The following is a 24,141-nucleotide window of genomic DNA, read 5'->3' on the forward strand; positions in this document are numbered from 1 at the left end:
TGTCATAAGTTCATACACACATCAATGTCCAGTAAAAGTGGGGGTTGATCGGTGTGATGGGATAGCTGTGAGCACCGATCCCCCCCATACCTGGCTTTTCATCATCTGCTTCTTTCCCTCCCGCTGCTTTCACCTGAAAAGCCATGCGGGGTGATCGGTGCTCCCAGCTGTCTACGTCGCACCGATCATCCCCTACTGTCCTCAGTGTCTTCCTCCAGCGCCGTGTCCCTCTCCGTGTGTCCACATCCCCCTGCTGTGTCTTCCTCCTCCACCCCCTCATCCCCCGCAGCTGCGGGCTGCGAGGGGGGTGGGGATCTGTCAGGATGGAGAGTGGAGAAAGGGGGTCTGGTATGTCAATGAATGGGACACAGAGCGTTCATTACTGATCGCTCTGTAACCTGTGATAACTGAGCAGAGTAACCTGTGTGTTACTCTGCTTCAGTTTATGAATGGACAGGAGCTGCTGTCTCCTCTCCATTCATTTTCAAGGCAGAGAAAGGGATTGGGGAATCTGTATCCTCTGTCCCTTTCTCTGTCTCAAATGGGAGATGTCAGGGATCTCTGTTTAGACCCCTGCATTGTCACCAAAGCCCCCATCAGGGCTGATAAAAAAATAAATAAAGGCAGCCAAACCTGTGAGAGCTGGAGGGGAGGGGAGGGGAGAGGAGGGGGATGTGAATTGTGAACTTTTTACACAGGATGTGCCTGTCTCAGGCTAGTGCATGAAATATGTAAATAACCTGTCACAACAAGCAAGGGGGAGGATTTGACTAAAGTTTTCTCTGTTTGTCAAGATTTATCTCACTGAACAATAAAAGAGGATTGCTCAGAGCTGGATTAACTCTGTGCACAGATGATAGAAAATCTTATTCTCTACATTGTGACATATAAAAAAAAAAAAATCAGGTTTACATCCACTTTAAGGTTTGGTATTATGATCCTTAAAAAAAAACATTGACTACAGAATAAACAGGTAAATACTGGCAATCCTAACAATATATAGGGAAAACTGTTTAGCTGTGGCACTACATAAATAACAAACTGGCAATTGTTTTAGTGCATGACCAACAAAGAGGACGTTTTTAAACGTTTTTACAGCTGCTGTTTTTGGCTTCAGACATTTTTTTTCTACAGTTCATAAACTCTCCAAAATGTTACCCTATGTGTCCATGCACACATAGGCTGTTATCGACTGTTTTTGGCTGGGGTGTTTTTTGGCTTTAAAAAACCCCCCAAAACTAGTGGGTTCTAAGTGGAGTTTTTTAGCTGTAAAAACACTCTAATGTCAAAAAATGTGGTTAAACGCTATTAAACTCTCAAAAACGTTTGATTCCATAATAAAAATTGCTAAAAACGCTGAAAAACATTGAAAAAACGCACTGCAAAGCTACTGGCGTTTTTATAATATTATTATAACATCCGCGCATGAGGTCTTACAATGTACAGGCAACAAACTTAGAATCTATACAATATGTGGGCAACAAATTGGTTATAATTTAAATTTGGAGCCAATAAATGGTAAATTTTTACAATATATGGCCAAGAAACAGGCATAGTTACAATATGAGGGCAGTAAATGGGAAACTGTTATGAATTGAAGGCGACAAACAAGCAACCAATATGTATATGTGGGCAGCAAATGGGCAATTATTACCATATGTGGGCAAGAAAGGGGGCTTTAGTTTCCACTTCCTTCTGGCCACACATCCTACGTATCCCAAGAAAGGACATGGAGGAGACAGCATCTCCTCCTGGAACCCTTCTCTATAGTGTTGGCTTGCTGCTCCATATGCTGTGTTCTTGGGGTATCAAGATTGATATCACAATTCCTGTCAGCCAGTCGTTCAAAAGCCAAAGGGCTACATAGCCCAAACACCAGGTATATTTTTGCTGGCTGCATTGGTCTGGTGTATCAAGAACACTGCTTCTAACTTCTCTTGTCTGATAACAGTCACTGGTGTGGTGGTGATTGGAGGCACTGTGACTGAACACACTATTAGGGCCTGTTCACGTGTGAGGTTGGGAGGCAGCAAAACCTCAAGGTTAAACTGCCCTTCAACTGTGACCTTTATGTATAAAGGCATTGGCCAAAGGTGTACCAATACCATGGCTATGATGCTTGGCTTTGCAGTTGTGGATGGAATTATACCCCTCGTCACTTTCAGTGGGCATAATGCCCACAGATTGATCCTACTAAAGAGAATGGGACACATGTGAGGGGTCCAAGAGATTAAAGGAGGCAGTGAGGAGGTGATACGACACCTCCTCACCACCTGTCAAATGCTCTCTGAAGAGTGATCTGAACACAAATCGCTCTTCAGATAGCACCAAACATGTGAGCATGTCCTTATGGTGACACTGGGACTGGTGTGGCGATTACTGGGGGCACTGTATCTGGCTGCACTGGTCTAGTGACATTGTACTACTGTGGCAGTAATCAGAGACAATGGCTGGCTGCTCTGGCATACAGTGTCCTCAGAGAAGCCAGCCATCATACATGATTATATTACATGCAGCTATTGTCTCTAATCACTAGCCACAGCAGTAGACTGTCACCATAGTGACACTGCAGAATGCAGTCTCAGCCTCTGCTTCTTTAGAAGACTAATAGACTTGAGCTTATGAGTATTTAGTTTGTCCTTTTTGATTTACTAACCTTGCGTGGTGAGACTTGGAGATCCTTGTCACAAGTTCCATCTTTGCATATTATATTTTTCAGTGCTTGGGCAATGGCTGTAACAGACAAGGCTGTAGAATATGCTACTTCTGAAAACTGAACCAAATAATCATCATTTTGCCGAGAGACATCGTTCACAACGCAGGCTAATGGAGATTTGTGCATCGCTGAAGCAGGAACAGGACAATTGTCAGACGTTGAGTTCAAACACCTTAGATAGTCTCTATAGTCTTCTGAGCATCCAAATCTCCACATTTTGTATTCATCAAGAATTTCACTTGTAGCTATGTCATTAGAGTGAAAAAGGTTTTTAAGATAATCGTCTATTCCAGGAATAAAACCACTTGTAAATGTGAATCCAAATATTGTGCCCACCTTTTCAATACCTTCTATACTAGCTACTAATTTGGAATTGATCCAATTGTCACTTGCAATCCAAATTTTAGATATATTCTGATTGATGACTGCTCTAAATAGCTCGGCCATGATAGAATCCTTTGCGAAGCTGATTATCACCTTGGTTGTACTAGTTTTGAGATCATTTATAACATTATTTAGGCTATTAGGCTGGGATGGATGTCTTGCATAGGATGGGACAGTTTTCACAAAGGCTGTACATACTTCATTGTCTACAAAGAGGGAGCTCAGTAAGTTAACAGCAGAGCGTCCATATTCATCATCACTGGCAATGATTCCGATCCAGTTCCACTTAAATGCTTTAATCAGATCCATGATTGCTTTGGTCTGGTAATAATCTCTAGGAATGGTACGGAGAAAGGACGGATATCTAATTTGATCACTTAGAATATCAGCAGATGCTGCTCTACTTATCTGTAATGACAAAAGGAAATAATCTTTATTTAATGAAACATTAAACAATATATTAAAGATGTAATTTTTAGGCTTGAAGAAAAAAAGTGAAGCAACACTTATTTTCATAGAATGAAGACTGTTATATCCACATGAAAAGGGACAAAACTGAAGTGAACTTGCTGCTTTAGTATAATCGAATGCCTATCACATACAGATCCTTTCACACACTCCTACCAGATAACCACGGAGCTAACCCCAATTCTAAACACTTTAGTTTGTGCACCCAATCAGTCTGCCTGGGCACTAGGGATGAGCTTTGAGTTTGAGTCGAACTCATGTTCGACTCGAACATTGCCTGTTCGCCTGTTCAGCGAACAGTGAACAATTTGGGCTGTTCGCAGCAAATTCGAAAAGCTGGAACACCCTGTACAAGTCTATGGGAGAAATCTAAAGTGCTAATTTTAAAGGCTAATATGCAAGTTACTGTCCTAAAAAGTGTTTGGGGACCTGGGTCCTGATCCAGGGGACGTGGATCAATGCAAAAAAAAAGTTTTAAAAATTGCCGTTTTTTCAGGAGCAGTGATTTTAATAATGATTAAATTAAAACAATAAAAGTGTAATATTCCTTTAACCACTTAAGGACCAGGCCTCTTTTTCAGATTTAGTGTTTACATGTTTAAAACAGTTTTTTTTTTTGCTAGAAAATTACTTAGAACCCCAAACATTTTATATTGTTTTTTTTCTAACACCCTAGAGAATAAAATTGCAGTCATTGAAATACTTTTTTTCATTCCGTATTTGCGCAGCGGTCTTACAAGCGCACTTTTTTTTTAAAAAATTCACTTGTTTGAATAAAAAAATAAGACAACAGTAAAATTAGCCCAATTTTTTTTATATCGTGAAAGATAATGTTACGCCAAGTAAATTGATACCCAACATGTCACGCTTCAAAATTGCGCCCACTCGTGGAATGGCGTCAAACTTTTAGCCTCAAAAATCTCCATAAGCAACATTTAAAAAAATTCTACAGGTTGCATTTTTTGTGTTACAGAGGAGATCTAGAGCTACAATTATTGCTCTCACTCTACCAATCGCGGCAATACCTCACATGTGTGGTTTGACCACCGTTTTCATATGCGGGTGCTACTCACGTATGCGCTCGCTTCTGTGCGCAAGCTTGTCGTGATGGGGTGTTTTTAAAAACCTTTTTTTTCTTATTTATTTTAATTGATTTTATTTATTTTTACACTGTTTAAAAAAAAAAAAATGGATCACTTTTATTCCTATTACAAGGAATGTAAACATCCCTTGTAATAGAAAAAAGCATGACAGGTCCTCTTAAATATGAGATCTGGGGTAAAAAAGTCCTCAGATCTCATATTTGGACTAAAACGCAACAAAAAAAAAAGAAAAAAAAACATTTAAAAAAAATACACCTTTAAGAGGTATAGGCGGAAGTGACGTTTTGACGTCGCTTCCGCCCTCCTATGGTATAGAGACGAGTGGGGGCCATCTTAGCCTCGCTTGTCTCCATACCCAGCTAGCGAAAGGACCCAATCGCATCCGCCGCTACCGACGGCTCCGGTAAGCGGCGGAAGGTGCGGGAGGGCGGCGGGAGGGGGGTGGCACCTCTCCTGCCACCGATAGCGGTGATCTCGCGGTGAATCTGCCACGGAGACCACCGTTATCGTACAGACGACCGGCGCCTGAAGAGATGGATATCTCGGTTGTGGCAGCAGCTGCTGCCGTTACTGAGATATCCATCTTCAAAAATAGGACGTACATCGTCGTGCGCTGGTCGGTAAGTGGTTAAATTTCATACCTGGGGGGTGTCAATAGTATGCCTGTGAAGGGGCGCATGTTTCCCGTGCTTAGAACTGTCCCTGCACAGTGTCATCTCCGCAGGAAAAAAAGTCTTTTAAAATCACTTGCGGCTATAATCAATTGTCGGCTCCCGTAATGCAGAGAACACTCAATGAGTGTTCTCTGAATTACCGGAGTCGACAATTCATTCATTGATAAAAGAAAAAAAAAAAGCGTGGGGTTCCCCTGAATTCAATTACCAGGCCCTTCAGGTCTGGTATGGATATTAAGGGGAATCCCGCATCAAATAAAAAAAAATTGATGTGGGGGGTCCCCCTAAAAATCCATACCAGACCCTTTATCCGAGCACGCAACTTGGCAGGCCACAGAAAAAGGGGGAGAACGGGAGAGCGCCCCCCCCCTCCTGAACCGTACCAGGCCACATGCCCTCAACATTGGGAGGATGCTTTGGGGGTCTGTGACCCCTCAAAGCACCATGTCCCCATGTTGATGTGGGCAAGGGCCTCATCCCCACAACCCTGGCCGGTGGTTGTGGGGGTCTGCGGGCGGGGGACTTATCAGAATCTGGAAGCCCCCTTTAACAAGGGGATCCCAGATCCAGGCCCTCACGTTTGAAATGGTAAGGGGGCACAAAAGTACCCCTACCATTTCACAAAGAAAGTGTAAAAAATGGTTAAATAAGACAAGCACGCTTTTGAAAAATTCCTTTATTAAAAATAAAAAAAAATTAAAAAAAGATTCCAGCGGTGCTAATCCACTCTTGCTATCCAGCAATGGATGATCATCTCTCCAGGCTCCAGCGATGGCTGATCTGATCCAGCGACGGGTGATTTTCAGTCCAGCACAGTCCATCCATGCATCCATCTTTTGTCTCCACTGAGGAGACACTGCAGGGATCCCAACGCTGACGTTTCTTATATTAGGAAGGCGGGGCCACCCGTCACCTGACCCCGCTCCCTCTGACACTAGTGAGGGAAGCCAGGGGTTCCCCAATGACGTATGGGTGACCCCGCCCCCCTCTGATGTAACGGAAACCTGCGTTACAACTAGAAAACAGCAATAGTTAATAATAATCACTTGCAGAATTGAGCGACAGCGATTTGTGGGGAAATTCGTCATCAAACACTAAATCTAATGACAGCGACAATTCTGCAAATGAGCAAATTTCAGTGTTTTTGAATTTGATTACATTATTGAATAATTTTTATTATTATTTATTATCATTATTTATAATATTATAAGCTTTATCATACCCGGGATGTCTGCTAGACTCTGGTTTGAACAGATTTAAGAGAGTTATTCCTAAGAATTGCAGACCTACAATATAAAATGCCAAATTTCCATGCAAAATAATTGTACTGCTTTCAGCACCTAAAATCATGACTAATCATACTGCCAGGGAGGTTAATAGGGTTCTAAAGTTCACACGAAGTTTAGGTCTGTTCACAGGTTCTGGTGCGAACCGAACAGGGGGGTGTTCGGCTCATCCTTACTGGGCACTCCCAGGAGACAATCCAAAATACTGTCCAAGTTACACAAAGTCCAAATTATTTTCATCCAGCAGTCAGCCACATTCAGCAACCTTTTTTCTTTCTGGGACATCATGTGGTTATTTTAAGAAAAGTATATCTCCTTTAGCTCAATTTCTTTTATACCATTTTATTGATAATTTTTCCATGTGATGCCTGACAGTTTTGTCCTGTATTGAGCACACTGTGTTTCTCATAAATATTCATTGAGAGGTCTGCCCATGTCCCTCCCCTATAGATTCCTGAGATTCTTCCATATCTCCAGTTTTGAGAAAGGTCATCATGGAGAGATGCAGGGTGGTGTGCGGACGTGACACGCTGCTCTGAGATAGAAGGAAGGGGCCAGGCGATGCCGAACAAGCCAAGTGAGTGTGGCTCTGGGAGAGCTAGAGGGCTGTGCGGAGAGAGCTGACAGGCGGAGGCAAGCAGCGTGCTGGAGAAGCGGCTGAGCGGGGAGAGAGTCCGGGAAGCGCTGACTTATTTTCTGCCTGGGCAGCCCCCACGTGTTACCGCTGACCGCCTTTAACCCCCCCTCGACCGCCTTCCTTCCCTGCTTATCTGGGCGTTTGATGGGTCTGGGAGCTGAGTATAGTGTGCCCCTGACCCTGCATACGATATGCAGCAACAAAGTAGGCGTCTGAGCAACTGAAAAGCTGTAGAAGAGGCAGTTCATCCAGCACAACCCTTCCATCCATTCATCCATCCATCCATCCAAGTGGCGGAGTCTGCTGTCCTCTTCATCCATATATCCTGAGTGGGTAAGAGATTTGGAGACCTGGAATTTAAGGTGGCTGTGAATTGACTGTCTGGTTGTCTTGTTGTGCTCGCTGGCCTCGGGAGGAGTGGCGATTATAAAAAAATAAATAAAATATGTGTGGGCATTTAGAGACTGTTTAATTGTAAATTTAACAAGTGAGGCCATCCTTGCCATCCTACCCCTTTTTATCCCATCCTACCCAGGGCTGGTGCTACCACTAGGCAAACTAGGCAACCGCCTAGGGCGCAATGCTGCCTAGGGGCGTTCGGCCACTTGTTTCCCTCCGCATCTGCATGCTCTGCAGGCTGCAGCATGTAACTATATCAGTATCAGGCAGCTGCTCCGTCCAACCAGTAGTGTACTTAGAGGCGCAGTGCAGCACTGGAGCCAGCGCTAAAGGAAGCAAAGCCCATGCTCCCTTAAAAGCGCCACCTCCTGTCACATGGGTCAGGCAAAGGGGGTGGGGGTCAGTGGTGGAGCCAACAGGGGGGGGGCGATAAAATGAGGTTTCGCCTAGGGTGTCAAAAATCCTTGCACCAGTCCTGATCCTACCTATGCGATTTCACCTTTCCAAAGTTAGAAAATCAGTTGGACTGTAAACAGTAATACTCGAGAGGTGTATTTACTTCTACATCAGAGAGAAAAACAGCAGGTTATGGGAGGGTACCTTGAGTGATTTTGAACTGATGCAGTACTCCAACTAAGAAAGTGTGGGCGCTAAAAGGTATAAAAGTGCTGTTAAAAAATATAGCTGAAATGGTAACGATGAAATTTGAAAATCGGTGATACCTGTCCTAAAGTACCATCTGGTGTTTAGCCTGTGAGTAAATCACAGCTTATTAATTACTGTATTATATTGTGAGTGGCTTTCCTCATTATTTCTAAAGGGGGGTTCAGATTGAACTAAAGATGTTCCGACCCTAGAAATGGATAGGCGGGTGAAAGGTCACTGGAATAAATATAAACAGTTTCAGGAGTAATAAATCAATATGAAGGGGGACGGACTCCAAGAATCAGCGTGAAAGCTTAAACACGAGTTCAATCCAGAAATACCTCAAGGAGGACAACTCAAGGAGCCCAGGGATGGAAAAAAACAACTAACCACAAAAGAAGAAAAGAGAGAGTTAGAGAAACAAAGGATAGAACAGGAAAATCAAGCCCGGGAAGAATTTGAGATGGAGGGTGCGGAAGCTCGGGTAGAGCCAGAGGATATGGGAGAAAAGGGGGAGATGGCACAGCTACCGACAAAGTCAGAAATGTTGAAAATGTTCAGCAATTTAGAAGCCGTTATTAAGCTGGAAATTAATAACGTCAGAAGCGACATGTCCCACCTGCTAAGGAGAAATAGAGGAAAAGTCAGAAATACAAGCACAAGAATTAAGGGGCCTGAAAAACCAAGTGGAGGTGTTACAGAGAAAGCAAAAGGACATTCTATATAAATTGGAGGGACAGGAAAACCATAGTAGGCGCCAAAATTTGCGTATTAGATCAATCCCAGAACAGCAGGGAGAAGATCTGATGGGGAAAATAAAAAGGATTTTCCAGCCACCAATGGGGAGGGGGGATGGAGAGGATTTAAGAATAGACAGAGCCCATGGAATTAGGAAACCCCCTGGATTGAGAGAGGACATACCCCAGGACGTTATAGTGAAGTTCCACACATTTGAAGATAAACATAAAATCTGGACTAAACTTAGAGGGGTCCCATCTTTACAATATGATGGAACTGAAATACAAGTATTTTCGGACTTATTGGCAGAAACTTTGTCATGGAGAAAGAGATTAAAGCCCCTTTTTGGGCAACTGAGGACTGCCAATTTGAAATACAGTTGGGGGTTTCCGTCAGCCTTAGTGGTATTTAAAGAAGGGAGGTCGTTCAGGTTGAAACCTATGGATGAGCTAGATGAGTTTTGCAGGAATCTGGAAATCACGGTCCCTAGTGTGTTGGGGGAGGAGGGGGAGTAGGGAGAGGAAATAATAAAAAGTACATTTTTGAAATCTTATAAGGTGGGTGAGTGTGTAGGCAGGAGATGTTCATTCATGTGGGCCCGTCTCCCCCTCCCTCCCCTCCTTGTGTTTTTTTTTGTTTTTTTGTTTTTTTGGGAGGAGGGGATATGTGGGCTGAAAACATGGAGATTATTGAAGGATAAGGGGGAGGTGGAAGAACTGCCCAAGAGAAGAGAAGGAAAAGAAAAGAAAAGACAGTGATGCTCTTATGGACTCCTTCTGTTTTATAGAGTCCAGCAGAGCCTGAATTACAAGTTGGCATGGTCTGAGCCCCACCCTCTGGGGTAGGTATCTCCGTCGTCATTAGATAAAATGCCTAACGTGAGATATAGGACCAGTAAGGTCGTGAAGGGGGGGGTGGGAGGTGGGGGGAATGGTGGGGGTGGGAGGCCGGGGGAGGGGGGGACATGCACGTAACCCAGATTATTATGTGGATTGAGAGGATGGATAGGAGTGGATGGGGATCCCAATTGGTTAAGAGTGGGACTCACTGTGGAACCAGGTAGAAAATGGAAATAAAATTCATGACATACAACGTGAGAGGCCTAGAATCGTATGGGAAGAGACTTAAAATCCTTAAAGAAATCAAACAGCGATCTGTAGATGTAATATTTTTACAAGAGACTCACTTAACTCACTATACAAATATTAAAATATATTCAAAAGAGTACCCCACTTGGTTCTACAGTGACTCCTCCACAATAAGGGGTGCAAAGGGGGTGGCAATTGGGTTCTCGGAAAGGATTAAATTTATGGTCTTATGCCGCGTACACACGGTCAAACTGTATGACGTACTTAGTCTGGCGGTGTCACATGGCTTTATGTCACATGGGTTGGTGTCACATGGTGACCCCGCCCCCTTACGATGTCATAGTCCCCATGTGACATCAACCCATGTGACCAACCCATGTGACATAAAGCCATGTGACACCGCCCCTTGTCCCTATATAAGTGGCCGCGCAGCGCGGCCCTGGCATTGTGGCCGGAGAGATCGTCGAGTCAACATCTCCTGGAGAAGAAGGAGAAGAAGAAGAAGAAGAACGGAAGGCGGCGGCGGCAACAGAAGACCAGGCCACCGCCTGTAAAAGAGCTATAAGAAGGTGCGGTGGCCCGGCAGAAGAACCGAAGAGGGGGACAAGACCCCCGAATTCGGGAGAAGAGGCCGGCGGCGAGGAAGAAAGCCGGACTCCTCCGCTAGCAAAAGAGCTACAAGAAGATAGCGGAGGAGTCCGGCGAGAAGACCCCCGAAGACGGAAGACCCCCGGAGCTGTGCAATAAAGTATTTTATCTCGTGTGTTGTGTTTTTTTTTTATACTTTTATTTTACAGGTGAATGGGTAGGGGTACATTGTACCCCATACTCATTCACATAGGGTGGGGGGCCGGTATCCAGGGGCCCCCTTATTAAAGGGGGCTCCCGGATTCCGATAAGCCCCCCACCCGCAGACCCCGACAACCAACGGCCAGGGTTGTCGGGAAGAGGCCCTTGTCCTCATCAACATGGGGACAAGGTGCTTTGGGGTGGGGGGGCCGCGCGCCCCCCCCTTCCCCAAGGCACCCCCCATGTTGACGGCACGCGGCCTGGTACGGCTCAGGAGGGGGGGCACTCGCTCTGCCCCCTTTCCTGGCCGGCCGGGTAGCGTGCTCGGACAAGGGTCTGTTGTGGACTTGGGGGGGACCCCCACGCCAATTTTTTTTCAGCGTTGGGGTTCCCCTTTAAGTCCATACAAGGCGGCAGGGCCAGCGACGTCTCCTTCGCGGGCCCCGCCTACCTGGATACCCGCTCGAAATGAGCGGACTTTTCTCCGGGCGGGAAAAGTCCGCTCATTTCAAAAGTACGGCGGACTGGCATACACACGGCCGGATTGTCCGCCGAAATGCGACTACGACGGACAGAATTTCGAAAAAAAATAAATTCTTAGTACGCCGGACTGCACGCTGAAAAAGTCCGCTGAAGCCCACACACGAGCAGACTGTCCGCTGAAATGTGTTTCGGCGGACTAAGTACGCCATACAGTCCGCTCGTGTGTACGCGGCATTAGATAGAAAGATTGATCCAGAAGGACACTATGTGTTCATTAAAGGTCAATTGGGAGATGCGCTATTTACACTGGTTAATGTATACAGTCCAAATAAGAACCCTATCTGTTTTCTAAATAGAATGTTGACTATATTGAAGGAATTTTGGATTAGACCCTAAGCTGGACAGTACGTCACGTGCACAGGGGATGAGCAAGGAACAAATAAAAAGGATAAAAGCTAAATTGCATCAAATCAAATTAATGGATGCATGGAGGGTTAAACATGATGGATTATACCTTCTTTTCCCAGGTTCACAGGACGTACTCAAGGCTGGACAATTTTTTTGTAGATTATAAAATACTGGAGGAGTTAGGGGCGGTTAATATTGAAATAATGTCTGTATCTGACCATGCTCCGGTCACTATGGAGATGAGGATTGCGGGGATCCATAGGACACCGTTTATGTGGCGGCTGAATGAAAGTTTATTATTGGATGCAGAGGTAGAAGACAAAATACGGAAGGAGATAGAGGTTTATTTTCTGAATAATGATAATGGTGAAGTGACAGCTGCTATCCTCTGGGAAGGGCATAAGGCGTATATAAAGGGGATCCTAATCTCCATAGGGGCCAGGAAAATAGGGAAAGTGAAATGAATATTAAAATTCTTACGGAAGAAATCCACGGGTTAGAAATACAACATAAAAAGCAGGGGGGGGGGGGGGGCGGTTCTCACAGGTAATCTTACAGGCATTGGTCTTTAAAAGAGAGGAATTAAAAGACATTATGGAAAATATGGCCAGGAAAGAGATAAATAGGATAAATAGGATATCGCAGAATCAATATCTATGGGGAAATAAGTCTGGTAAGCAGCTCGCTAGGACGGTAAAGCAGAAAAGAGAGGTCAATTTTATTAAGAAGATTCAGAATAGGGTTGGGGACTTTATATATACTACTAAAGAGATAGCACAGGTGTTTAGGAACTATTATGAGGCCCTGTATACTATAAAGAAGGGAAGTCCGGAAGGACTGAATGGGGATGCAAAGATACAGGAGTTTTTTGAGCATAGTGCGCTTAAAACAATATCAGAGATTAATAGGGAGTTTATGGATAGGCCAATAACCGAGGAAGAACTATTTTATGTGTTGAAAAAATCCCCCCCGGGCAAAAGCCCGGGTCTGGATAGGTATACAACTCTGGGCCTTCTTTAAGGCAGAAGGGGCAGCTGTCCTGGGCCCTGTCATTGTTGTGGGGCCCAAAGCCGCTGCCTCATACTTGCCAACTATCCCAGTTTACATTCCCTTGTCCCTTGAAGTTTTAGTCCTGTGCTGCTACTAATACTGCCCAGCTCTGCCCTATTGTTGTGTAAATCATGTAAATACTGCCATTCATATGTAAATAGCAGTGACATGCATATGTAAATAGCTGAGGCCAACTGCATTGATATGTAAATAAAGGCAGCATTCATAGGTATATCATGCCCCCCTGCAGTGAGGAGAAGATGTGCTGTAACCTATAGCAACCAGTGAGCAGTATTACTGTACAGTAATCTTTAGCAGCCAATCAACAAGCAGAAATGTGCTGTAACCTATAGCAACTAATCAGTGAGCCTTAAGGAGTGCTGAAACCTCTAGCAACCAGTCAGTACACAGTAATGATATGCTCTAACCTCTGGCAACCAATCACAATCGCTGCCTGATCTGCTACAGTAAACTGATTTTAAGTCTAGCTGCTATTTATTGCATGTCTCAGAGAAGGTTGAGAGTGAAATTGCGTAGGGGGAGGGGGGCCCTAAGAAAATTTTTGCCCAGGGTCCAATCAATATTAAAGGTGGCCATGATACAACTCTATATTTAAAAAAGTTTAAAGACATCCTGGTCCCTAGGTTATGTAAATTCTGGAACCAAGTAGGTAAAGAATGCGACATGGGGACAGAAGCGTTGCTTTCCTCAATAACATTAATATTAGATTTAAAGAGAGGATTAGTGCATTGGTTCACCCAGACCAGGTAGGTTTTGTATCAGGTAGGGAGGGCCGGGACAATGGAGTCTGGGCCTTGATGCTAATATAGGCAGCCAAGAATGAAGGAAGCCCCAGTCTATTCCTGTCAATTGATGCTGAAAAAGCTTTTGACAGGGTAAACTGGGGCTTTATGTGGAAAGTACTGGAGGAGATGGGGATAGGACCCAGGATGATAAGTTGGATCAAAGTATTGTATAGGTGTCCCCAAACAAGGGTGAAGGTGAATGGGCACTTATCCTCTCTGTTCAGGATGAGAAATGGAACAAGGCAGGGTTGCCCCTTGTCCCCCTTATTGTTCATATTGACACTTGAACCTTTATTGGCCCATATAAGGAATAGTGTGGACATAAGGGGGATAAGAGTGGATCAAGAAGAACATAAATTGGCAGCTTTTGCCGATGATGTGTTATTCTTCATTTCGCATCCTAGGACATTGCTCCCCAATTTACTACGAGTTTTGGAAAAATATGGAGATCTCTCAAATCTTAAAATAAACCCCATGAAGTCTGAAATACTGAAAATTAATATAAATAAGATAGAAGAAGAGAGATTAGGGAAAGAATTCCACTTTATCTGGAAACAGGACATAAAGTACTTGGGGATTAGATTAACAGATACTCTGAGGAAAATGTATTTAATAAATTATATCCCGCTCTTAGATGAGATTAGAAGAGAAGTTAAAAAATGTCATTATCCACACGCTTGTGGTTTGGTCGTATAAACGCGATAAAAATGATGATAGCTCCCAAAATCCTCTATAAATTTCAAATGCTCCCATCAAAGGTGCCACAATCTTTTTTTACAACTTTAAAAGGTATCATCTCCAGATATATATGGCAGAATAAAAGACCACACATTTCAAGTGCTGTTTTGTTTTTAAATAAAAAAAAGGAGGCCTGGCTGCCCCCGACTTTAAAAAATATTATTTTGCGGTAGTAGTGTCACGTTTAGTAGAATGGACAAGAGAGAATATTGGAAAAAGATGGAGGGGTATAGAATTTAGTATGAGTAGGACACATTTGGTCACATAGTATGGAACCCACCACATTTTAGGGAATTAGGACCGGACACACATGAAATCACCTATACTGCATTGAATATATGGGATAGGATACATGCACAAAAAAAATGGAAATATAATTCCCCACTAATTTATTTAAAGGATAATGTGTTTTTTGCACCCGGGATGAGGGAGGTTGGGGGAAACTGGATAAAAAAAAGAGTTACAAGTGAAGGATATAGTAGAAAAAGGAAAAATCTGCACTTTTCAGAATCTATTAGGTGACACAGAATGGTGGAAACTTGATACATGGAGGTATAACCAGGTGAAAAAATTTGTGGAAACTTTACCCGACCCATTTCGTTCAGAAAAGGAATATACAGGTATGGAAAAATTGATAGCATAAGGAAATATCAAAAATAGTATTGCCTATATTTATAAAGTGGGGTTGGAGGAAGAGAATGGGGAGGTTCCTCCATGTATCAAGAAATGGGAAAAGGAAATAGGCACAATGGATATGAGTATTAGACTAAGTAATATTTGAAGAATGACACACGAAACGGCACTGGATACGAGGATGAGAGAAATAAATTATAAATGCTTAGCGAGATGGTACCTTACTCCGGATAGACTGAGCCGGTATCAATCGGAAACTTCCTCCAATTGTTGGAGAGGATGTAAAATGGTTGGTACAATGGCTCATATAGGGTGGGAATGTCCCACCATAAGATACTATTGGATAAGGTTTCTGACATTGACAAAAGAGATAACAGGTGAATCTATCCCTTTTGACCCATGGGCCTGTCTATTCCACGAGACGGATAGACTGATGGGGTTATATAGGGCCTCATTGGTACCAATATTATTAAATGAAGCCAAGAGATTGATCCCAAAAAATTGGCAGAAACCAGAAAGCCCAAAGATAAGCAAGTGGATAAATGGAATAAATTATATCCAAAAAATGGAGAGGGAGCAATATAAAGAGAGGGAGGAGGAAAGGAAAGTGGATAAGAAGGATAAATGGAAGGGGTGGGAGGACTTTAAAAACTCATGGAGATATGTGTGGGAGATAACCCAAGAGACCTAGAATTAGAGTTAAAACGAGCATATAGCGTAAAAGGCAGGATCAACTAGATGGACTAATAGTCTAGAGGAGGCGTGCATGGCGGGGGGGGGGGGGATGGGAAATAGGGGAGGGCATTGGAAGGGACTGTGGATATATATGCGATGTAATCTGGATGTATTGTATTAGTTACCCTTTTTGTATTGTTTTTATTGAGAGTGTAAAATTGAAAATTTAAATAAAGAATAAAAAAAAAGAGAGAAAGGGAATGGCTATGCATTCCCTAACGTCTGACTTCATCCTGCTTCCGGCTTCCATCTCAGTAAGCTGGTTTACTCGGCACTTACACGACCAGCCACTTCCTAAAACACACTCTGCATTTCCTGGCAGTTCTTCCCTGGTGAACTCTGCATATGGTACACAGCTGCTTTCAGGTGCTTCTCTGCTAGACTCGGCCATTCCCTTGGCAAATTCTGTATATGGCCACGAGCCAATGGCTGCACTGCTTTCAATCCATTCACTCTAGCCAATCAACGGACAGGGTGAGCAGCGAAGAGGATGTCGGGGCGAGCGTGGGACTTTCGAGGGATCAGGTAAGTAAAACGGGGGGGGGGTCTGGGGGAGCCGTCATTCTCAGATGTTTTTTCACCTGAATGCATTAAGGTGAAAAAACATTTACCTTTACAACCCCTTTAATTAATTGTAACCACATTGCTACACTTAAAGGCACTTCTCTTCTCTTTTATAATTAGTTGTGACATGACGCTACTTGTATATCAAGACATTGCTTCTTTAAGTCAAAATGTTTTTAAAAATGTTGCTTGTCTTGCAAAACGCTCTCAAACCAAGTTACTCTCAAACAAAAGTTTTACTGTACTCTGATTCAGAAAAGCTGCAGCCATTTCAGGAGTGACTGTATAATCTTGGACATGCATTTTTGGACTTGTCTACTTGAGCTATTTTGCTGCACCATCATTAGAGGATACCCCTTTCCTCCTCCTCCCATTTCCCTCCCCATTATCACTAAGTTTGTTAGCACCATATACTGTTACACTTTACCCTTCATAGTGTGGTAGAAATGCAAGGAGACCATACAGGAGGTGCAAAAGAAATCTAAGAAAGGGTCTGGTAATGAGTATCTGTACTTAGCTTAGCGAGGGGAGAAGAACAGCTCATCTGGTAGATTGAGGATCTTCTGAGAATACTATTTACTTGATTTGGGCTAAATGCCAGATTGAAGAAACCAATCCACTCATCTCTAGCAATCACCTTTATGACAATCAGGACATTATCTTTTTAATCGTCATCATTTCCACCATATTTATTATCAAAACTATTAACTTCATCATCATCATTCATGCATTTATGTCATCTGGGTACCTGTTATGTATACTTAATAGAGGGAACTACAGCATTACCTGAGGTATGAAGTAACTGCTTAATATCCTTCCTATGCTGATGGAGTTTTCAGAAGACACTTCTCCTATAACAGCTTTTATGGCAGGTATGAACTCTGTGCTGTTACACTGTGTAGAGTTGTTTATTGCAAAGATTTCTGGCAGTAACTTCAGTGTTCCCTGAACAGCTTTAAGAGGATCAGAACACGAGTCATAGATCTCATAGCCCAGCTTGATTCCTTGCAAAAGAGTGGAATTGTTTATCTTCTCAATTGTATAGATCATTGACAAAGCATCAACCATTATTCGCAACTGTAACCTGAAGCAGACACAGAGAGACAGGTGAAAGGAACAAAAGGGTTGGTTATGTAGTCCTGGATGTTAGTAGTGAGATTACAACAATGGCAACTAAACTACAACTTTTAGGACTACATTGATTAACATGTGAAAAACATATTAACATCATACAGAATGAAACTGGTCAGAACCAAGGAGCTCAATGCATTAACATTTTTTCTGTGAGAGCTATTTTTGCATTTTCTTTGCAGTAAAAAGCACAAGTATATACCAAATATGTCAATCCCTAAAACTGCGCTCGCCCATGCAATAGGGACAAACCTGGAGACTCAAAATTGTCCAAAGGAGACACTTTTAAAGTCTTTACAGCTCATTACTTTAGAATTAACTGGATGTTAGGGATTTGATACCAGCTTGCATTTCAACGACCAGTGACTCATTCTCACCCAATACATGGACTCAGTCCTGGATTCCCAACTGACAGGGGAATGTAAACAAACAGCAGAGATAGTGTAAAAAAAAAAGTGTGGTTCCCCCCAAATCCATGCCAGGTCCTTTAGGTCCAAGATTTATTTTAAGAGAGATTCCATTGAAAGAAAAAAAGGCATAGGGTTCTTTTTATTTATACCATACATGGTCTATGACCTCACCCAGAGACCCCATCCCTTTGCTTATATTGATTGGCAACGGGGATTGAGAGATGATAGTCAGTGGGAATCAAATGGGGTTTAGGACATGTTGGTGGCTGGCAGGCTTCTTCTTTTGACAGGCTGGCAGGTATCACAGTTGTGTGGATCTACATTGCTGGATGACTTGATTGATGGTAAATTTACATGGCGGTATCTTTTTTTTTAATTAAAGGACTTTTCTAAAATGTGTGTGCTTACTGACAATTGACATTCACATGAGGGTTGGGTGTCTGGGGGCCACCATATTTTTAAAGGGGGCTTCCAGATTCTGATAAGGCCCCTTCCCACGACCACTGGGCCAGCACTGTGGTAAAGAGACTACTGTTCTCATCACCTTATTGACAATGTGCTTTTCTAGGAGGTCCCCCTAGTAAGGTACCCCCCCATGTTGAGGGCATGTGGACATGTTGAGGGTATATGGTTTATGGAGGGGGGTATGTGCTCATCCCCTCTTTTTCTGGCCGTTGGGTAGGTGCAGCATGCTGTTTAGGGTAGAGAACACACACAGAGTCCCAATTTTCCCAAAACGATGTATTGTAGAACTAATAAACAGTACAAACAGGCATGGTGAGGAGGCTCATCTGACTAGAGCACTTACAACAATTCAATGTAGAGACATTGGTGTTTGGTTCCAAGCTGCTAACACCATTTGCCACGACGAGCAGAGTGGGGTCTGGTTGGTCCAACCCAATGGGAATGCTTCCTGAGCAGGTTGATTCAGTCCCTCCTCTTTCCCTATTCCACTAGAACCTTTCTCTATTGCTAATGTTGTCCCTGACAGATAGGTGATCTGTCTCTACACTAGCCACTTGCATAAAGCACGTTAAAACCCAGGGACAGGAATTTAAAAAGACTCTGCTTAACCCAAGATGGCCACCACGGCCAATGGGGTTCAGAGCATCCAATCTGATCACTGATCCAAGTGACCAAGGAAACCAGGGAGAAATCCAGTTTTCTCGATTTCCTCTCCCAGCTGCATTGCCAATACGGTTGAGTACCACCTGCAGTGGGGAATTTAGATTGCACCTGCCTACACTTCCCTTTCTTTGAAAGATGCTGTCCTCGGCATTGAACAGAACAAAGAACATTACAAAAACAGCAATAACATAATTATGGTTACACAAGAAAACTTAAGACAACATAATCAGAATACTTTGCAGGAAGTTGCCTATGGTTAGACCTAATTGGGCGGTGGACTACAAGCAGTCCCACTGCCTGAAGATCACTGCGCTGTATCTAACAGCCATTTGCTTTCTTGGGAGGATGGCTTGTGCTGCCATGCCAAGAAGCATTGCACTTAGGGTCTTTCTGCTGGATCAGAGCCCACTATTCTCAGGTGTGCGTTTTTGGTGGGTCCCACCTGGGGTGCTGCTGAATGACCTTTGAAAGCGTAAGTGGAGATGGCTGAGGGTAAAACAGGAGCGCCACCACATCTTCCTAGCTCATGTCCATGTCCTCCCCTGGGCGCTCTACAAGATAGCGAGAGAGAGTGTCTGCATGTCCATAAAATTTTCCCAGCTTGAAATTTGTTTTGTAGTTGAAACTAACGTAAAATATAATTTAGCTTGGCCCAGTGCCATGTGTGATTCCTCCACCCTAAGTAGAGGGTAGGCATCCTGGTGGGGACAGGCATTTAAAGTGGAGTTCCAGTCAGAAAACAAATGTAACATTATTCAACTCCAATCAATAAAAAGAACAAAATTTGGAAAAAAAATTTTTTTACTCACCTCTGTCTCTTCCTCTTCAAGGCGCCTGACGTCATTTCCCTTGGCACCCGTGCTCGCTAGTGCTCCTGGGAGATGTCTGTCATTATTTCCCAGGAGTTACTGGGCAGCGCTGAGGGCTTTGTTGCCATCACAACGGGGTGGACACTTCTGACGACGCCGCCCATTGTGTTGGCAACATCCGAAATGTACAGCGCTACGCCGTACGTGTGGCGCATGCGCGAGAACAGGCAGTGCATACTGGTGCTCAGCTGTACCACAGCTTGGAAGATAGTGCTTGTGGGCATCATAGGAGGCGGGACATTGTATTAAAGAGGCCACCGAGTAAACAGGAAATTATCACTGTATGTAAATCTTTTGTCACTCATCCTGCCCCCCTCCCTGTCCCCCCCGAGGCATCAGTAATCTGTCATGAGTCTACATGGCAATGGTGAGGCTGAATTGATGGGCAATGGTTAGACTGCCGATGGGCACTGACCCTTATTTTGCTTCAAAGTACTTTATTTTAAAAAAAAAATTCCTGAATCTTCCCTCTTAAAGTGAAGGTGTGTGTTTTATGCCTATGCATGTTATATGCTGAAAAACATATATAAAAAAGAGGTGAATATCATAATGAAAAATGTAGGCAAAACATGTGTGTGACCTTTTTATCTCTCATGGCTTTAACATATGCACCATAACTGAAACCTGGCATCAAAATTTTGACTCAGCTTTTCCTGCTGCCCTCTCACATGGTGGCCTCTATTGGACTCACTCCCCCAGACCCAGTGGACAGAAAGGAGGTGGAGTTGGATTCCTCCTATCCCCACAAAGCACCTTCAAAGTTCTTTCTTTCCCTCCCTCTCTTCTTTTGAGATGCACTGCATTCTTCTGTTTTCTCCCATTTCTCAGAGGATTTCAGCAATTTATCGGCCTCCTGGACCAGTATTGTGCCTTTTTGATGACTTTGCTGCCTGCCTACCCTACTTTCTCTCCTTTGAAATAACCACTATCATTCTTGGTGACTTCAATATTCCTGTCAATGTTAACAGCCCAGCTACAGCTCAACTTCTCAACTTAACCTCATCTTCTGACCTAACCTAATGGACACATACTTCTACTCACTCCAATGGTAATAACCTCCACCTTGTATTCTCCCATCTCTGCAATCCTGGCAACCTCACCAACACCCCTTTCCTCTCTCTGATCACAACCTCATCAGTTTCACTGTATCCTTGCCTCCAACTACCCATCCCTCTAAGCAGCAAACGATTACTTGTAAGAACCTTCACCACTTTTTTTCCTTCTCTTCTCTATTCTGCTTCTGACCACCTATATGGCATAATCTCTCCCCTGTCCTGTCCTATCCTGGCCACCTCTGTCTACAATAGTTCACTATCATCACCACTGAATGCACTTGCTCCTCTAACCACACGCAGTTTCAGGCCCCGACTGCTACAACCCTGGGGAACTGACAACACTAGAAATCGCAAGAGACATTGTTGTGCGCTTGAAAGACTGTAGCGTAAAACCAAATCCCTGCAAGAATTCACCCTATATAAATCTGCCCTTCTAAAATACAATTCCTGCCTCCATGCTGCCAAACAAGCCTACTTTGTCTCTCTTATTAATACCTTGTCATCCAGTCCCCGTCGGCTCTTCTCAACCTTTAACTCTCTGCTTTGTCCCCTACCCCCTCTGCCCACGCACTCACTGCCCAAGGGATTGCATCAATTTTGTCTTTGAAGTGATTGCCAATTTGTCAGGGCACCTTCACTGTGCGTACATCATCCCCACCAAACATACCTTGCCTAACAGCACATTCAACACTCTCCTCTTTTTAACTGGCTACTACTACTACTATTACTAACAAAACTTTTCTCAGATGTCCACCTAACCAATTGTCCCCTGGATCCTGTTCCCTCACAATTACTGTGGTCAACCTCTTCTGCTATCCTATGCTCCCTCACTCACATCTTCAATCTCTCCCTCTCAATTGGCACCTTCCTCTCCCCTCTAAAAAAATGTGCAGATGTTTACACTTCCAGTACACTTCCAGTCATAGCAATATTAAGGCTTTTTTGGATCAGGCTTAAAATTGTATCCCTTAACATCATCCAATATTATTGTGGACATTGTCTGGATTGCTTGCAAAATATTTTGCAAGCAGAAGGTCTACATTGTACCATTTAATATAGGATTCGTTTGTGTATTCATATGTTTTGGCTAAATTTTTTATTATGATATTCACCTCTTTATATATGACTTTGACTCTTAGTGTTTAGTTAGCAATGGGTATTAGCACTGTTATTATTTTTATTTGACTAGTATCATGCCACTGTGTTTTTTAATTGTTTGGTATTTGTTGCGGCAGCTGGCTTTGTTGTTCAATGGCAGCTGCCTCCCTTTGCCTATATATAGGTCAACCAACATGGCACTGTTATGGCCTGAAGAAAGAGCGCATGCTCCGCAACACGTCACCATGTCCACCCATTACATGCGGCTGTGATGTCACATCCTCCTGTACTCGGCATTCTACGATGATCAGGAAGCCCTGGGAGCCTCCGGCACAGCTGAACAGTGGAACCACAGCCTGATTCCACCTGGCGGACTGGGATTGGGAAAGCAAAGAGATTTACAGATAGCATTATATAAATGTTTTTACTTCGCTTTTGTGAGTGGATCATTTTTTGAGTATTAAAGTAATTTATAATCTACTGCACATAGCTGGGGCTTGTCCTTTTCCCTCCTTGTAGCACAATCTGTTCCTCCGGCAGCATCATAACCGCTCGGCGGACGTCATCCTCCAGGGAGTTGATGGCCAGCTCTGCGATCAGCCTGGTGGGATTCTGATGTGCAGTGCTCTCAAGTCGCTCCTCCCACTCTGTTGCACCCATTAAACTTAAGCTCTAAGGCCAAGGCTACTCCCAAACGGTGCCATAATTGTCCCTGATCCTCCTTCCACACCTGCTGCAAAGAGGGGAATATCCTGCTGACTGCAAGAAAGTGTTGGGTAGGTGCAGCATGATGCGGTAAATAGAGAACACTCTGAGTCCCAATTTGACAAAAATCATGTATTGCAGAATTAGTAAACAGTACAAACGGGACCAGCGGATAGGCTTACCTGACTTGGGCATTTACAACAGTTTAATGTAGAGACAACGGTGTGTGGTTTCCGAGCTACCAACAGCATCTGCCACAAAAAGCAGAGCACAGCCAGCTGGTCCAACCCAATGGGGAAGCTTCCTGAAGAGGTACACGTTGTCTCTACTCTTTTCTTACTTCACCGGAACCTTTCCCTACTGCTAATGCTATCCCTGACAGGTGGGTGACCTGTCCCTACACTAGCCACAGAGGCTGCTCTCTAATTAGGCTAATTAGGTGGTTGCCTAAGGCCTCGCACTCACAGGGGCCTCACGTCTGCCTAATTTGACAGCCGCCACTTGATGTTCACTGTTCAGGACCGTGGCTGACAACAATGCTGTTGCTGCTATGCTGCGCTCCGGTCTGCAGAGGATTAAATCTGTCTGCAAACTCCATGACCAGACATTGGAGAGAGGACAAAGCTATGGCTGTGTCTTGGGGAGGAGGTGGGGCCAGTTCTGTGTTGTCTTGGGGAGGAGGAGACTTGAATATTTTCACTGAACCCAGAGGCGTAGATCTCCCCTCCCCCCGTCACGCCCACTAGAGTGCTCCACAGAGCGGTACCCACACACCTGGAGGAGCCATCCCGGCTTCTTGTAAGGATTGGCGAGGAAGGTTCTGGGGAGGAGGCTTCACCAGGGCTGGATGGAGCCGATGGAAGTGGGAGGTAGGAGAGAAGAGGTGTCCGGCCGCCCCCCTCTTTGAGGCTGTCAATCAGGGCGGGGGGTCTGGGACTCTACTATGATACAAACCCCTTCTGCAGCCAGCGACCACCAGCATGAGAGAGAGCCATCCCCCATACTTGCTCTTCCAGCATCCAGCCTCCCTCAGCCACAGTGACCAGCCACTATATATCCACCCCCTGTCCCCATCCCCTCAACTCCCTTCCACCCAATTATCAGTGCCACAAGCAGTAAGGGCAGCTCAGTCCTCTGCCAGTGTCCCAGTGTGCCCACCTTTGATTGACAGCCCCTCCCTCCACCCTGCCCTCATCTCCACCTATGCAGAGCTCCACTGCAGGGGGGTTGGGAGGTCCCAGCCTAGGCCAGTGCTAATCCTCAGCCATGGTGGCTCGGGCATACTGCATCCTGCGCTGGCACTGCCTTCTCCTTGACTTCTCTGCTGCTATCTCTCGCCAGGAGCTCTCCTTCTAAGCGAAGTCCCGTGGGACCTACTGCTGCCCGACAAGGATGAAGAGA

At 44.2% G+C, this 24,141-nt stretch overlaps 1 protein-coding gene and 1 long non-coding RNA gene across 2 annotated transcripts in view; one reads left to right on the forward strand and one right to left on the reverse strand.

Annotated features, from left to right (window-relative positions):
• LOC143988990 (G-protein coupled receptor family C group 6 member A-like) overlaps positions 1-17,470 on the reverse strand; it is a 68,408-nt gene extending 50,938 nt beyond the window's left edge. The window contains 2 exon segments of the mRNA XM_077488972.1: positions 2,657-3,508; positions 17,131-17,470. Coding sequence (XP_077345098.1) covers positions 2,657-3,508; positions 17,131-17,412 — 1,134 coding nt within the window. The 5' untranslated portion in view covers positions 17,413-17,470.
• The window catches only part of LOC143988991 (uncharacterized), a 35,125-nt gene extending 12,605 nt beyond the window's left edge, over positions 1-22,520 (forward strand). Inside the window, exon 2 of the long non-coding RNA XR_013276952.1 lies at positions 22,173-22,520. This is a non-coding gene — a long non-coding RNA (uncharacterized LOC143988991). The remainder of the gene's footprint in view (positions 1-22,172) is intronic.
• The last annotated feature ends 1,621 nt before the right edge of the window (positions 22,521-24,141 follow it).

This window comes from Lithobates pipiens, unplaced genomic scaffold (assembly GCF_037356315.1).
Source record: "Lithobates pipiens isolate NorthernLeopardFrog02 unplaced genomic scaffold, aLitPip1_a1.2 Scaffold_18, whole genome shotgun sequence".
In the NCBI taxonomy this organism is placed as follows: domain Eukaryota; kingdom Metazoa; phylum Chordata; class Amphibia; order Anura; family Ranidae; genus Lithobates; species Lithobates pipiens.